At 39.2% G+C, this 16,353-nt stretch overlaps 1 protein-coding gene across 1 annotated transcript in view; it reads right to left on the bottom strand.

Moving 5' to 3' along the window:
* Positions 1–222: 222 nt before the first annotated feature.
* Positions 223–16,353, bottom strand: part of TTC28 (tetratricopeptide repeat domain 28) — a 553,780-nt gene continuing 537,649 nt past the window's right edge. Inside the window, exons 18-24 of the mRNA XM_018557772.1 lie at positions 11,906–12,030; positions 10,744–10,975; positions 8,970–9,046; positions 6,034–6,057; positions 4,788–4,914; positions 2,420–2,527; positions 223–1,975 (exon numbers count right to left, since the gene is read on the bottom strand). Of these exons, the coding sequence (XP_018413274.1) occupies positions 393–1,975; positions 2,420–2,527; positions 4,788–4,914; positions 6,034–6,057; positions 8,970–9,046; positions 10,744–10,975; positions 11,906–12,030 (2,276 nt within the window). The 3' untranslated portion in view covers positions 223–392. The remainder of the gene's footprint in view (positions 1,976–2,419; positions 2,528–4,787; positions 4,915–6,033; positions 6,058–8,969; positions 9,047–10,743; positions 10,976–11,905; positions 12,031–16,353) is intronic.

Genomic DNA, 16,353 nt, shown 5'->3' on the forward strand with positions numbered 1-16,353 from the left:
CTGAAGTAGAAAACAGTGTTGACCTACTGATCTAGAAAACCTTTACTATAAAATTACACATGCAGGTATTTACTGTTCTCTGGTTATTTAAAAGTGAAAAATATATCCTGGAAAATTGTAATCCAGTTTTGGATTTGTGTTTTTTTATTATTTATTTATTTATTGTGATTACCTAAGTATAACATGTTGCTACTCAATAGTTATTTTTATAAACAAGTACATCAGATTGTAATTTTTGGTAAACCTTAGAAACATCCTCGCCCTATGATTCAATGACAACCATTATAACCTCTGCTTCACATGTAATATTTTAGTCTGTCACTTATGAAGGCAGTTGGACATAAACAATATACAAATGGCAATACAGGCTTAAAAGTTGTATAAAAGACAGTTCAACATTTTGAAGAAGGAAAGAATCTCCCTGGTGAGAGGAACTTGTACCCATTTCCAGAGGACAGTTTTAAGCTGCGTAGAGAACCAGGCATGTTAATAGACGGGGTGGATTGCGTTATATTTGCTACATTAATGTTTTCAGTGTGTTTGTGTCCATTTGGTGGATTTGGCTGTGCAGAATCAACCTGCTTTTTCTGAGCAGATAGTTCTTTAAGTTCGAGATTATCTACAGCCTCTCCTTTCTTGCTATGTCGTGGAGAAAGGTTTAACAAGCTAAGGACATCTTTCTTTGAAGTCATTGTTCCTGGAGTTCCACGCAGTATTTTGATTGGACCTGATGTATGCTGAGGGTTACTTGTCCAGAACATCTTCAGATTGTGAATAGCCTTCACCTTCTCATCAATTGCAGCAAGTTTTAATTTATCCAAATCTGGGGCATCAGCGGGACTTGATCGGGCAGAACCAGCAGAGGAGTATGAAAGTGCTGGAGATGAGGTACTTCCTGCAGGGGATTGATGACCTGAGCTTGGGGAAATATTTTGAGGAGATCTTGAAATATGGGAACTATATGGGGAGCTAGGATATTTCAATTTGAAGTGAGGAGAATCTGAACTTGGAGAAGGCTGGTTACTGTGGAGACCTCCTGCTTCTTTTAGAGAGGTTTCAGAGTTTGCTGGGCTGTTATACCCTGAGCTCACCTTCTGAAATGAGGAACTTCTAGTTGGAGGCTTTGGTTTCACAGTAACTGGAGACGGCATCCCTTTTTGGACAGGTCTACTAAATGCACTTGTTTCTGAAGACCTGAACAAAGAACTACCATTTGGTGTTGTAGCACCATCAGGTGAATTACTTATTTTGTTCAAACTTCCGCTTCTTTGAAGACGTTCAACCGCAATCAAATGGCTTTGAGTCTCTTCTAAAATTTTTTGAGCCAGCTCTTCAGGATTGAGCTTAGGATTGTTCTCTTCTTGAGATTTCACTGTACTGTCTGTTTCTGTACTCGACTGATCTGATTCCCCAGTATCAGAGCTTGTAAGTTTTCCAACTTTTTGGAATGGTGAGTTTTGACTTGGAATTAGAGCTAGTTTAACAGGTGAGTTAGGTGTGCTTATACTACCCTTTGAGTTTACAGAAACTTGTATTGTTTCCTGAATGGTGCCTTGTCTTAGGTTAGGATCAAGGCTTTCTGTGTATGACAAAAGAGGTTCATTGCTTATTATAGAAAATCCCTCATACTCCTCCTGTTCTTCTTTGCCTAACGACATCTGGGTTTGTGGGGAAGACTGGCCTCTTCCTGAGGTCCTAAGAGAATAAATATGTTTTGGTCTGTCGTGGTCTTGACGTAGTTTGTGTTCTCCTTCAGGTAAGCAATCTGGTTTAGAGACAAAACTCATTGACGAGGCAATGGAACTTAGACTGTAGACAGAGATAGCATCTGAAGCCATGCCATCTGGACAGGTTGGAGAGAATGGATGACCAGGATACCCTGGTGGCATTGGGTTAGACAAAGACTGCGCAGATGCCAGTGATTCAAGTGATGAAGAGCTGTCAAGACTTAGGCGTTTTGGAAGCTCAGTAGAATCTAAAAAAAATGAAATGAAGGTTTTATCAATATTTTTAAATGGGAACGATATGCACAAACGTTTTTGTAACTTTGTAATCAAAGCAAAAACACATTCTCACCAAAATTGATTATAATATAAATAAGCCTATGGTCCAAAAAGACCAAATAAACCATTGCAAAACCATTTTTAAAGAGGACTATATTCAGTACTGCTCTTTTCAAATATGCTTTCCTCATCCATTCTAATTAGTCAAGAACAAAAAAAATCCTGGTAAGAAAATAAGGAAATTTGTCACAGGACTTTGATAAGTCATGTAACAGGGCTCTCCATCTATCACGGAGTATTATCTGCAGCGCCATGCCAAGAACAATGTGGGACGATCAAAGACAGCAAACTGGGATGATCTGCAAAAAGCATAATTTATCCCCTTATAAATTACAAAAAGCATATTCAAATCATACCAAAAAGAGCTAGAAGGGATTGCAGAGCAAACTGCATTGTTCTTTTGTTGGCTTGTTTGCCAGTTTTCAAAATGACTTCCTCCTGGCCCACTTCACACAAATCAAAACCTGAAAGAAGAACAAAATATGAATTTAACTTTTTGAATTGAAAAAACATTGAAAAGTAATATTATCTACATTTAACATTAAAACGTATGTGCAGACATACAGGTTTACATAAGATCCTGTGTAAAATAAAAGTAGTCCCTATGGCATCTCAACTCATACGTACATACATGCACTTATGTCTGCAAGAGCTGAGATGCATACTATGTACAGTCAATTCAGAATGACTGAAGAGCCTAAATGCTGTGTCTACGGATGTTTTGTCCCCTCTAATATCATGCTTGTACATATCAGCCTGATCTTTAAATCAATCTGGCATATCAAAATATTCATAAATAACATTTTTAAACAGCCCATGTAATGGTACAGTCTTGCCATGTACCACAATTGCTGATTAGATCTGTATGCCTTCTTACCATATAGTAGTTTTGCTCTCTGCTGCCTTCCTAGGAGGCTACTTTAGATAATGTTGTGGCATATGAGACATGAAACTAAAATAGCAGAAAATTGAAATAGAGAAAATCCTGAAGCTGACTTTTGTCATAACACAACTAGCAAACATCTGGCCAGTCATGGATGTAGGAGTCATTTTGGGAGTGAATGCATTTTCTGATGTGCACTAGTGTGTATTGTGCACTGTAAGAAATACAATTTCTTTTAAATACTTCTGTACTATATTATTGATCTATACAGAATGGAAAAGAATTATCACAGAGGGATTAAGAGAGTGGATGGATGGATCCACACTCCGATACTGCCTCTAGAGGTCCACCAAATAAGTTTGCTAAAGATGGAGTTTACTCAGGTGGATGTCATCACTGCTCTACCACATGACAGTGTTCTGGTCTGGTAATCAGCCTTGTAGATCTAAGCAATATCACATGTGGCAAAGTCACATGCTCCTATAAGAAATGGTGGGAGGGCTCCAAGAGAGCATGGTGGCGGTGAAGGACCACGAATAAGGGAGTATACTTTTGGGAAGGGAGGGGGGGAGGGTATCAGAAGACCCTGTCACTCTTAAGCACTTTTTAAATTACTGTAGAAGTAGTACAATATAATGCACACAATATTAATATTCTGCTTAACATAAGAACTTTAATAAAGTTTGTAGGAGAACGTATACTGAATTCCAGAGACTGGAAGTAGAGGAGATATTTAAAATGACATAGTGGTGATTAGCAATGGGAAAATTGATTTGCACATTAGATGCACTGCCATCTGGAATATGAGCATGTAGATTTGTCCAGTCAGGAAATAGTTATACTCCTGATTGCTTGGATTCCTTATCAGACACATCTCCATGCATATATTCAGGAGAATAATAAATAAGCAAAAAGTGGTTGTTTAGACTGGATCATTATTAGAGGGAGGGATATTTTAAAATCTTCAAATTCTTGTCCAGTAATAGAAGAAGCAGCGGTCATTTTGTTGCCTTTAGCTAATATGTGTTTTCACAGATCAAAAGAATACATAGAAAACCTACATAAATGCCCATAGGGGGTTATTCACGAAGGAGCCGAAGAATCCAGCCATAACTTCGGCTGATACTTCGGCTCTCTTCGGCCGCCAGAGCCCTTCGGTTCAGTCGAACTGAAGGGCTGCTTTTCAGGCTATTCACTATAGCCCGTACAGCAGTCGAAGGTGGCCGAGCAGCTCAGCCGAGCCGAAGGCATATGCTTCGGAGCGACTGAGCCAAAGTGACACCCGAAGCAGGGCAAACGGCCTGCCGAAGGCCTCCCCAAATGACCTGGGGACGCTGATCTGTCATTAAACAATAACTGGGTGGGGCCGGCAGCTGCCACTGCTAGCTCCGCCCATTTAAAAATCTTTATTTAAAAATTTTACTATTTATTTACATTTTAAAAATATTTTTTTCAACTTTAAAAAACAACAACTTGTGATTGATTTTCTATTCTGCTTGGTACCACGAAGGTACTGAGCAGAATAGCCAGGCCGAATGCCTCTCTGCGGCATTCGGCTATTCAATAACTGCCGTTCGACCCCTATGAGAATAGGGGCGAACGGCAGCGAGTGAGCTGCCGGAGATTGGGCTCAGCCGATCCAAATGTTGGATCAGCTGAGTCGAAGTCTTTCTGCACTTCGGCTCAGCTGAGCGAAGGCAGCCGATGTACAGCTGAAATCAGCCGTACAAGCCAGAAGTGAATAGCCGAACAGCGTTCGGCTCACTTCAATTCGGCTGGCTTATTAGTGGCTTTTTAACATAAATAATATTCTTGTCATATAATGAAAACATTTAACATACCTAGTGCTGCTAAAAACTCATGACATCCAGGTAATCTCCAAAGCTGAACACTGATGGACACCTGTATAGGGACTGTAGAAAAGTCATGTTCTTTGTCTGTCTGCAGCTGAACCAGGACCTGATGTAGCTAAAGAAAGAAAAGATCAAATGAATCAGAGGCACACCATGGAATAAAACTAGCCAGCAGTCATCACTGACCTCTACTTCTGAAATTACTAGTTTCCTGTCTGTCATGCTAGTGTACTAACCTCAGTTTATTTTAAGTCACTGGTTAAAAACAAGTATGCAGGTTAGGAGTTCTTATATCACTCTGACTTCCCTAACCTGTGTGCTAGTTTCAGGCAACATTTCCATTTGAACAGTTGGACAACTGGTCCTATGTCGCTCCTATTCTCCCAGGGCTAGGTGGAGAAAAGTGCTGGATGGTTGGCTGTGAAGCCTGGAATAAGGTAAGTTTTCCTCTCTGTTATACACAACTACTGGTAGACCACAGCATTGGATTGGAATCTAACAGAAATTGAATTTTTATCAACTAATCAGAGTTAAGCTTAATGCTTAAAAAGGTACAATGGAAATAAATGGACAGTTTTATCTGCTAAAGGAAAGGGAATACTGTTTTCTTAATGACAGCCTTAACTAATATGGATTACGCAACTTTTACTTTATTTTAAAGGAAAATTGCAATTTTTATTATAAATGTGTGTGTGTGTATATATATATATATATATATATGCCATTTTGCAGTTTACAATAATTAACTATTATCCTTCTATTTCAAGTAGCAAGCAATGGTTTCCTAAAATGGCAAAGACATTTTGAACTTGCACCTATAGAAGCAGTGTACAGTAGATTGCAAAAAATAACAAAAAAAACTGCGGTTTGGCTTTAGTTATATTTTAAAAGTTTCAGACATCCCTAACTTTGTCCTGAAAAAGTCTCAGAAATTCCCACAAATTGTCCTGCAAAAGCATAGTTTGGTTCAGGCATCTGCAATCAGCAGCAAGTAATGTAAACACAAGGTATGTCATACAATTCACGGTATCCTATCAAGCTGAACAATTCCACACTGCCTGTCAGCAAGAATTGCCAAGATCTACTATTAAGCTCCTAAGAATTGGATTGCTCTGTCTGTTATGTTGTATCACTATAATGCCAGTATTTGCATTTATTTTACTGTAATAGACAAGGAGGAAATGGAATAACACTGACTGATGAATTAGTGAATCTAAATTTGTCATGTACTTACCACTCCAACCATATTTTTAACAGCCTTCAGAAGCCAGCAGATTACAAGCAGAAAAATAAAATTTAGCAGAGGAAAAAAAGAAAAGAGAAAACAAGCCTTAAAATGCGAGCAAAGGTTACAGCGCAATATGTTCATTCATTTGTGTTCATGCTGAGAGAGGTTAGCTATATACAGTCATGCATCCACAATTAACACCTGGAAGAAAGCTGAAAATGCCATTCTTTGTATCCTACCCCTTCCCTTGGAACAAATAGTGCCTATGTCCCCATATGAGACTGAAGTGTTATCTAACCAATGATATATCAACATGCAAAGCGTTAGTATACCGCAGCAAAGAGAAACTAGACAAGAGAATGAAGGCAATTGTTCTGACTGAGCGTTATAACTCTCTGCAGGCTTTTGGGGGTAAATGTGTCTACTTATGGACAACTACATTTAAGTACAGTATGTCTGTTCAAAATGTAACGCCTCTCAGGTACCTTATGGTAAACCCACCTGCCATTGTGTTAAGAGTAATTGGCTTATTCTGTAAGGCAAGTACACAGAGCACAAATTATGTGCAAAGTGCACTGACACCGGGAACCAGACAGAATTATCTTAATAGTCAAATGGGTTAAGAAATGGTTTCCTGTAGGTCATTATTGTTACTGAGCTTTGCACATCACCAGGGGGAATACTGGCAACATTTGAACAGGAGGACAAACACAGCCAAGTGGTCCTTTCATGTTAGGGACAGATTTATGTTCCAGCATCAGCTTCCTTTAACCAGTTGACATCCGCGGTGTTAAACCCCCTTCCCATCCAGGCCATTTTTCAGTATTCAGCGCTGCGGTACTTAGCTCTTGACATTCGGTCACATAGTATCCCAATTCTCAGATGTGATGGCTACATTAAGTTTTCTTTTTTCTCCTTTGTTTTCACCTAGTGATTCTACCACTAACATGCTTTCTGTCCAAGGGTGACAACTTTACTCACTGTGCTGCACCTATGAAGGAGCAGAGTTGTCACCTGGGGACTGGGAGTATGTTAAGACTACAAAACACCTCCATCTCTAATAATTTCCACAACACGGGGGTGATCTGTTGTTCACACAAGTAACCTGTGCAGTGTAAATAAGATGTTTAAGATAACACTGCAGAGTCAGCCCTGGATTTCTGGCAAGCTCAACAGGGTTTTTTTTTGCAATTATTGAACAGATATAGCATACACTTTCAAATGTGTATTTAACAGCCTAAAAGGGCCCAAATGAAAGAAGTTCATTATTAGGGTTTACAAACACTACAAATGTCTAGCTTGTAGATAAGACACAACCTTGAGAATTCAATAGGCTCATTTAACAAATCTAACACATCAAGAAAAGGTTCCCTATTTTAAAAAATGTGACAGTCATTTTCAGCAGCATGCAATGAGATTTGAAAGTGACAGTCACGTGGATCAAAACAAAGATCCTCGTGATTCTGTAAAGATTTGTGAATTGATCCTATTGTGTGTAAAGTGCACTAGGTGGGCAATCCTTACAAACTCTAAAACCTATAAGTAAAATGTGAACCGAGCACTGGTCATGGTAACCCGGTAATCAGCTTTCATTAATCTGCCTACTGTGACCTTATACTGCATTTCCAAGCAATGCCACCAATTCAAGCATTGCTTTCAACAAGCTGGGCCATGTAAGGGATGACTTCAGATAAAGATCAAGCACCTGCGTGAAATGAACTCATTATTGCAAAAAGATGTCTCTACTGAATGTGGGATTTCCCTTCACCCTTTTTACTGCATTGAATACTGATGGAATCAGGGGTAAAAGACACATTAGATTCTACCTCTGCAGCCAATCTCAAAGCTCCTTATGTGTGTGCCTTAAGCCAATAAATATGTATTAACACCTGCAATTGGTTACTGCACTATTGTGTTACTGATTACACAGCCCTATGAGTGGGTGGCATAAGAACATACTGTAAATGATTGGCTGTGTCCTGGTATACAAGCTTTGGAAAGGCCAAGAGAAGAAACAGACAATAGCTCAATGTTGCCCTGTCATGCCATACCAGCTCTCAGTGCAGCTCTTAGAATACAATGAAGCTAGCATGCAAATAAGACAAGCAGCTCAGCTTGTAGATCTAGCACCCATAGGTTTAGACATGCACACCGATTATGAATGAGATCTGCCTCTTCTTTAGCGCTGTGCTTGCAAGGCCATACACAGATCAGCTTATGTGCAATGTGATGGACAGCTGTAGACACATGATGCAGAATTATAGATTATTCAGAAAGCATTATTATAGAACACTCTGCTCAGAACCATGCCCGCACTAATGGTGTTGGCTAATGGTGTTGGCTTCAAGGGTGTTGGCAAGAGTTACAGTCGACTGATAAGACTTTGTAAAGTAGCCACCACTCCAAGCTCGCTCCTGTGATGGACTACAATCTCAGTACAAATTAGTAAACTAAACATGAGATTGTAGTCTATCACAGGAGCGAACTTGGAGCGGTGGCTACTTTACAGGGACCATGGAGAACGGAAGTAGCCACCCCCCAGAAGGAAGGGCAGTGTCAGCACCAATTCAGAGATGATTTGAGGACCTACAGCTGAGTGATACACAAATAAGATACATTTTTTTTTAATAGGTAAGGTTCTTGAATGCATTTTTAAGGTTTGACTTGTGAGTTTACTGTCACTTTAAGCATAAATTGCAGAACAATGCCAACAACCCACAAAAACAAGTCAGGAAGCAACTGAACGGTCAGAAAAATGCTCATATGTTACTCTGAGTTACTGCACATTACACATTGCATTAATAAGCTTGTTAGTCTGATAAAGCAGACATTATTTTTCAGTGTTTCTTAATAAATGTGGTTCACCATATAATTAATGGGTTCCATTTGTTATGAACGTACAATTGTAATTTAAATAAGATGCCAAAGCAAACCCTACTTACCCGATTAATCAGCTGTTCTCCAGTTTCTGAGGCTGTGATCAGTTTACAAAGAGCTTGAAGTGCTGCATGGGGCAAACCTACAATCCAATGACAAGTAAATCATGAATTAATGCTTGGATGTTGTATTGCAGAAGTACATTTACACAGTTCCAATTTGGGTGGATGGACCCTTTCCACAGGTGGAACATACAGTATATATATATAAAATACAAAAAGGAATGCAGCTCAGTATTCATTAATAAATCATTAAATGTATTTTTACTGCAAGCATTGTAAGTACCCTATATGACTTGGTATCAATTTTTTCTACAGCGCCTCTTAGACTGTGAGATTGAGGGGAAGGACGGGGATCCAATCAGGTCTGCTGCTTGCAAATGTGTTGCCAAGGAAAATGCTGATAGCAGGATAGAGCAGAGTGAGCAGAGAAATGGCCTTATTACTTTATGGCTGCTCTTTCAATGTCCAATCAACAGACTGGGGGTATACAGTGGGGGCACCACTGTATTCCTCTCCACTGGAGTTGAACTGAATTGAATTAGATGGATTGCTGCTAGAGGTTGGGCTGTCCACTGTGACTTGGCACCCTGTACTATCCCCCACAGGAAGGTTGGGGAAGTGGTGCTGGAGTGTTATCTACTACTGTAACCTTCCAGGCATTTTCAGCAACGTGGACAATAAGGACCCTTTCACATGGGAGGTCAGATTGAACAGACTAGCACTGGGCATCCGATCGGGCCTGCCTGAAAAGTGACAGCCGGACCCGATCTGATGCCCAATGCTAGTCTATGGGCAGCCGGATCTAAACAGATGGGCATCTGTTCACACCTGGGTACCCCCAACTCTAGCCAGGTCGAGAAAAACAAACAGTACAGTGTTCCGTTTCGCCGGACGTGATCGCACTGGATCGGTGTAATCTGATGTAAACTGACACATGCCCATTCACATCCAACTCCCCATTGGCCGACATGGGGTCCGGCAGTGTTATTCCTTTCCTCCATCGCAAGATGGGCAAAAAAACTGCGCGAACTTGGATGTCACAGTGGTGACATCCGATCTGTACTGCTCTGATGAAAAGCAAATGTGTTTCTACATATGGCAAATGTTACCCAAAAAAGTATTTATAAATAAGAAGAAACACATAAAATAAAACACAGCATAAGATATTTTGTAGCTCAATAGCTGCAGTCAGGTGTTGAGAATCAGATAGAACAGACCAGACTGTTGTGTAGGAACTTTTTTGTTATAATTTTTTGCTCCAATGTTACAATTGCTCAGTGTGTCTTGCAATCCGCAGTGTGGATCAGTACACAGCTGAGTAGAAATGTCCATAAGGTGACATTCTGTTTCTCACAGAGAGCTCTCTTTTTACCCTGGTATTCCGACACCCAATATATTGCAAAGAGTTAATGTCAAGACCCCTTTCAATAACACGACCTTAGGCAGAATTGTGATTTTATTCAAATTAGACATTATGTTACAGATTGACTGTGATAGACATGACATTATAGAGACATGCTTGTGCCGCACTCCCCAGTTAGGGTCATTTATAGAAACATATTGTGTTGCCACCTGACAATCATTTTAGGTAGCTGTTGCAGCTTATGCTGCTTCAGCTTTCACTCCTTCCTCGGCTTGTATTGGTAATTACAGTTTTTAATTAGTGTGTAATAGACTATGTCTAGCCATCTGCTTATTTGTCCTGAATTCATATAATCTCTTGTGTATTCTTCTGGAACCGGAAATCATATTGTTCACAAAAAAAAAGTATCCTTACCTAAGAGGGACTGTATGGTTGTACTGCACTGTTGTAGACGGTCACCGGGGTCAGATGTGGGGAAAAACACTGCTGCTGGGAGACCACTTACTGGTGGGTCAAGGCGAAACCCCACAGCTGTCAGCAGTGACTGCCAGCCTTGTACTCCTCCTACTTTATTTTCCACACTCTGCTGGGACGTGTACATGGAATTACGCTGTCCATTCTGAATCCTCTGCAAAGACTTCTCCACCTACAGAGCATTAAAGACATGATGCACAATAATTTTAACAACTGCAAATAGACAATCAATTTTGCAAGTCATATATGGATAGTTCAAGAAGAACAACACCCCAGCTTTGAAGAAATCCTGCCCCAGCATAATTTTGTAAACGTTTTTTAAGTCAATAATACTGTATATATTGATTTGAATGTACAGTTTCCTTCACAAACCCTAACTGTGCCCCATGAATGTCTGTATAACATGGCTGTTGATTGGTGAAGGCACCACCATATTTTTGTAGATACAATTTGCAGTGAAGTCACTGCTTATGCCCAGAGGCGGTGATACAGTATAACACAATTATTTTGTTTCCATATATTCTAAATGCAAAAAGAAGTTGAAAAAAAGAAAAACTTGCTTTTCTGGTTTAACCACACAATGTAAAGAGTTGAGCCTCAGGGTTTTAACCCAATCTACAGCCCCAATTTTGAGGGGAATGCTAATTGTGATTTCTGGACGCACACAGCATATCCATTTAAATTCTCTAAACAGTCTAAATGTACTTATAGGTATGTCATTACAATGGCCTAATCTGTTGAAAACACCCAGCCATATGCTTATGTCTCCCACATAGATACCACTGTCTCTTAGCTGATGGGGGAAATAGCGATAGCTTGGAAACATTGTTTCCTCCTCATCTGTCCTTACCCTCTACATATAATAAATAAGAAAAGTGGTTCAAGCTGAGTCTTCTTATTGTTATGTTGGTCAGCTGATGCCAGTTGATGGCTGACAGATCATGTATTAGTCTGACACCTTAAGTATAACAAGGCAGCTAGGGGGAGCAGTGTTGCATGACAAACATATAACATTCTTAAGTAGTGGTCCATTTTAACTCATTCAAGTAAAAAAAACAAAAAACGACAGAATTTATAACGATTCCAAGTGAATAAATCTTACCAGATGCAAGAGAACTCTAAGAGCATCTCTTGCACGGTCAGGGTTCTGGAGGATCTCAGATAAGGCTTGACCAATGAGCGATGATGGACTGTTCAGCTTTACATCACTGCCGATTAGCATGTATCCTGTACAAAATTTTCAAATAATTATAGTCATGAATGTAACATATCAGTCAGGCATGTGTTTCTTAACATAATATAGAACTTTAAAAAAAGCTTTATTGGCAATATACTTTAATAAAGTGTTGATGTGAATGATTCTTGTTTCTTTGTATGTTTAAGAATTTATGTACAGCAGTGTTTTCAGTGTTTTATCATGGGTCAATGATTCTTCATTGTCATTGGCTTCAAGTTAGTTGTTACCGTCTCATGAATGGCAACTATCAACACAATGAGTGACTTTAATCAGCACTTGCAATAATAATATTATTTGGAATAGTTATATGGATCATAATGTTTTTAAGTTACATGGCTTATTGTGATGTACCTGAACCAAGCCCAAAATAAGGAGAGGGCAAAAGACTAGTTTCCAACCCTGCCTGTTGGCCCACTGCAGCTGTTCTTCATCCCACTATTGACTTTCTATGCTTTGTTTTGCACCATGTCTCTGTTTGCAGAGACATGGTGCAACATTACTTCTAATGTTAGAGCTGCCACCCTGATTGACTGGTGATCTGATCATGAATGTTCAAGAAGCAGGAGGAGATGTGGAAGAAGTACAGATTTACAGAATGGATGAATTACCAGCAGGTAAATCCTTGCACTGCATATTTTTAGGTACTGCTTTCTTTCCAACAAGGTGAGCGGCAAGCAGCACAAAAGTGCTCACACCACATCTTTGGAGACTAGAAGTGAGAGGAGGTAGTTCCTTAAATTATGTCACACTGCCAATATACAGCTATGGGGTTCTAGCACAGGAGGTGCATTGTTATTTTTCAAGAGGAATTCAAGATAAAAGGCACACTTCCAGGGTGCCACTTAGGCACAATAAATATTTCTAAATGTTCCCAATAACATAGTAAATCTTCACTTTTTAAGTTCAGGTCCACTTGGGAAGATAAAAATAAGATGTTTTAAAGGATCTGACCATAACTGATATTTCAGTCGTGGTTAGAACCCAGTGTGCTTCAGTGGTAAGATCTCTACACTGCAGGTGCCCAATTTACCTAGCTGCTGGGTCAATGCAAATTGCCAGCTATGAATATTATGTACGAGAGAGCAGTACATAACCTACCTCTCAAAAACACACTAACAAAAAAAAAAACCCACTGGGTTTATACTCCAGGCGGCAAAATATACCTGCTCAGTGAACCTTGGTTTCAAAAAGCACTTATGCGTTGCTCTGTATTTTCTAAGGGACAGAGGGCAATACATGAGCGCCTTTTTGAAACCAAGATCTACTGAGCAGTCACATTTTGCAGCCTAGAGTATGAGCGATGTGCTGGGTTTCAACCTGCACATTGGTGGGCAGTTCAACCATGGTGCACTCATAATTATAATATCAGATTCATCTGGATGATCCTTGAAATTCTGCATCCCTACATCATTTTCAAACATTTTATGTACATGTACATGTTTCTGATTATGTATAATCTAAAATGAAAGCTCTGTATTTACTGGTCACGTATAACATATTCATTGTATAAAAAAGTAAATAAAGAATTTGCAATTATTTTCCTTTAGACAGCAAAGACTATGAAACATCACCAACACATCTCCCTGTATTAGACATTGATGAGTATCTCTATAATGATTAATTATGTTTATTTATAAGATAAATCAGGTTGTCTTTTTGCTATGCCTGTTCTTTCACTGCTCCATGTGCAATGCTCATTTAACTTATCAGTTAATAAACAGGCTACTCTGAAATATTGATTATAACCTTTTCAGTCTCATTATGTTTCAGTTAACTTATGAGAAGCAATGAGCAAGAATTTCTCAGCTCGAAAGCATTCTGATCAATAATTTAATTTGCTGAACTTTCTATATTATGTTACAGTCCAGATTCATTGCTGAAGTGTTTTTAGAGTTGTCAACCCCCTACCCTTAAAAAAGACACAAACATAGTTGCTAATACTTCTAGGTGCCTTTAACTAGTGATAAAGAAGACCAAAGGCTCAAAATCAACTTTGATTTAGTGTTGCAGGCAGAGATGTGAAAGAAGTATACAGTGTTCAACACGTGTCTTGTTCACTCATATGTTTGCACAGCCGCCTGAACTTTGACCAGGGGAAATATCTAAATTTTATTTGATGCAATGATGTTATTGCAGATATTGAATGCATGGCATTATTAGAGCATTCCATACGCTTAAAAGCATTCAGCAGACACAGCTATGTATAGAGTTCTTCAGTGACAATAAGTGTGATGACTCATTGCCATAAAACAGAGATTATGAACACTATATATCAAAAGGATGACTTTGTTACAATCTAATTTTGATCACAAATATGTCTGTGAAGGTTCTCATTTATCCAGGTCATGGTATATCTGTAAAAAATAAGTCAAGACAACTGGACTTCTGTATTTTTCTTGAAGACGTTTCATTGGTCATCCGACTAGCTTTCTCAATTCAGAATGACGATGTCCAGTTGCCTTGACTTATTTTTTACAGCTAGATCACAAATAGGTTAGAATTTCAAAGGCCGTATATGGATTTTTTTTTAAATTGGCGATAATTAGCATATACTTTATAACTAATTATTTCTTCAGCCTATTTATTGTTTTAAATGGAGTAGGGAAAAAACAGAATCTCCATCAGGTGTTGCAGTGTCACCAGAACAAGAAATGAGGGGCATTGTTGTATCTGAGCAAAGACATCAAAAGGACAGTTTGCAAAACTTATTGCCAGGAAAATACTCCCCTTGAAGTGGGACTGCCCCTGCCATGCAATGGGTTAAATTCTCATTTAGGTCTAGGGTACCTGGGTGAAGCACTTTTATTTATGTACAGGGCTATTCACAAAAGGGTGACGAGTTTGGAGAAGGCAGGAGAAGTGAACAATCTAGGAAAAAATAGTTGATTTGGAGAAATTGTCCAATTCAGCTCACTTTCCACTTCAGCTATTTTGTCCCAGGTTGTTCACTACCCCTGCCTTCTCCAAACCCCTCACCCTTTTGTGATTTTAACCCTGTTAGTACCTACTCCTGCAGGGTCCAAAACCAGCACCAGCAGCCTCTTTCCCCCTATGGTGGTTGGGGACCTGCCGATGTCATCACACACAAGGCCAGGGGATGCCATTGGTCAGTCCACAAGTGTGAGCATAGGAGGGACAAGGTGAGCGCCGATTGCTGGGGGCAGCTAAATGACAATTTAACCCTCACAGTCTGGGTGTATCCCCACTTCAAGGGGGTGTTTTTTTTCCCAAAGGTAGGCTTTAACCATTACAGGTTCTCAAATTACACAATGAAAATGTTTGGATTGCTGTCTACATCCCAGCTGGATAAATTTTCAATTACTTCCTGTCTGAAGACACCCTGTCATTGTGACAAATGTGAGTGGAAGTCACTCCAAGGGGATAGCAAAAGACACCTGAAAAAATGTTTAAACCGTTCCCAGTCTATACAGAATAATAATAAAAAAATGGTATTGCATTGCACCTAACAAAATCAACATACCTAATATGTTAGTATTTAGGTATGCGCCTATTACCTACTCTACTGTAGTATGGGTGAGCTATATAGCTTTTCTATGCATTTATTAGCTTTTTTCCAGTAGATGTGGTGATGTAAATGGCTGCATGTAAATCACAGCAGCTCTTCTCTGTGAGGCCAGTTTGAGTGATGAGCAATATCTGCATCCTAGGCTGATGTCAGCTCTGCAGAGCTCTGCATTTCAGAAAGGTTTGAAAAGACTCTTGTCTGACAGGGAAAATACATTTTCCTTGAGTGTCAGCAGCCAATATATATAATAAAAAAGGAAGAATAAAGTTTTCTGGAATGCCTGTAAAACATCACCTCTACACTGAGCTAACATGTATTAACAATAGGTAAAGACAGCCAATTTCACATAATAATTACACGATTGACCATTTATTGTAACGACAGCCAAGTGCTGGAAATGCCAAGACTATTGTTTCTGAGTTCTGTAATGTTTGAGTCCATGCATGTGCCTTGAACATTACTTCCATATGTTTACTTTGTGTCCCCGTATTAACCATATCAGCCACAATAAACCTTATGGTTTCACATGAAAATAACATGGTCAAAGCAATAAAAAAAAGAACCTTAATAAGCTGAAGTACCATTTTTCTATATTCTGTCATGTTTTTGGATGGTCCGCTCTATATGGATGGACTGCTCTGGAATTGCCCAGTTAGACCTCAAATATGACTTACAGTCAGGACATGTTTGGGCACTTTAAAGTGGATCTGAACTGAAAAAGTGAAGTGTGCTATTTTATAGAGAAAATTTGAAAATGGTAATTTTGCCTAAAAGATGTACCCTTTGT

This window comes from Nanorana parkeri, unplaced genomic scaffold (assembly GCF_000935625.1).
Source record: "Nanorana parkeri isolate BGI_ZX_2015 unplaced genomic scaffold, ASM93562v1 scaffold302, whole genome shotgun sequence".
NCBI classification, from domain to species: Eukaryota; Metazoa; Chordata; class Amphibia; order Anura; family Dicroglossidae; genus Nanorana; species Nanorana parkeri.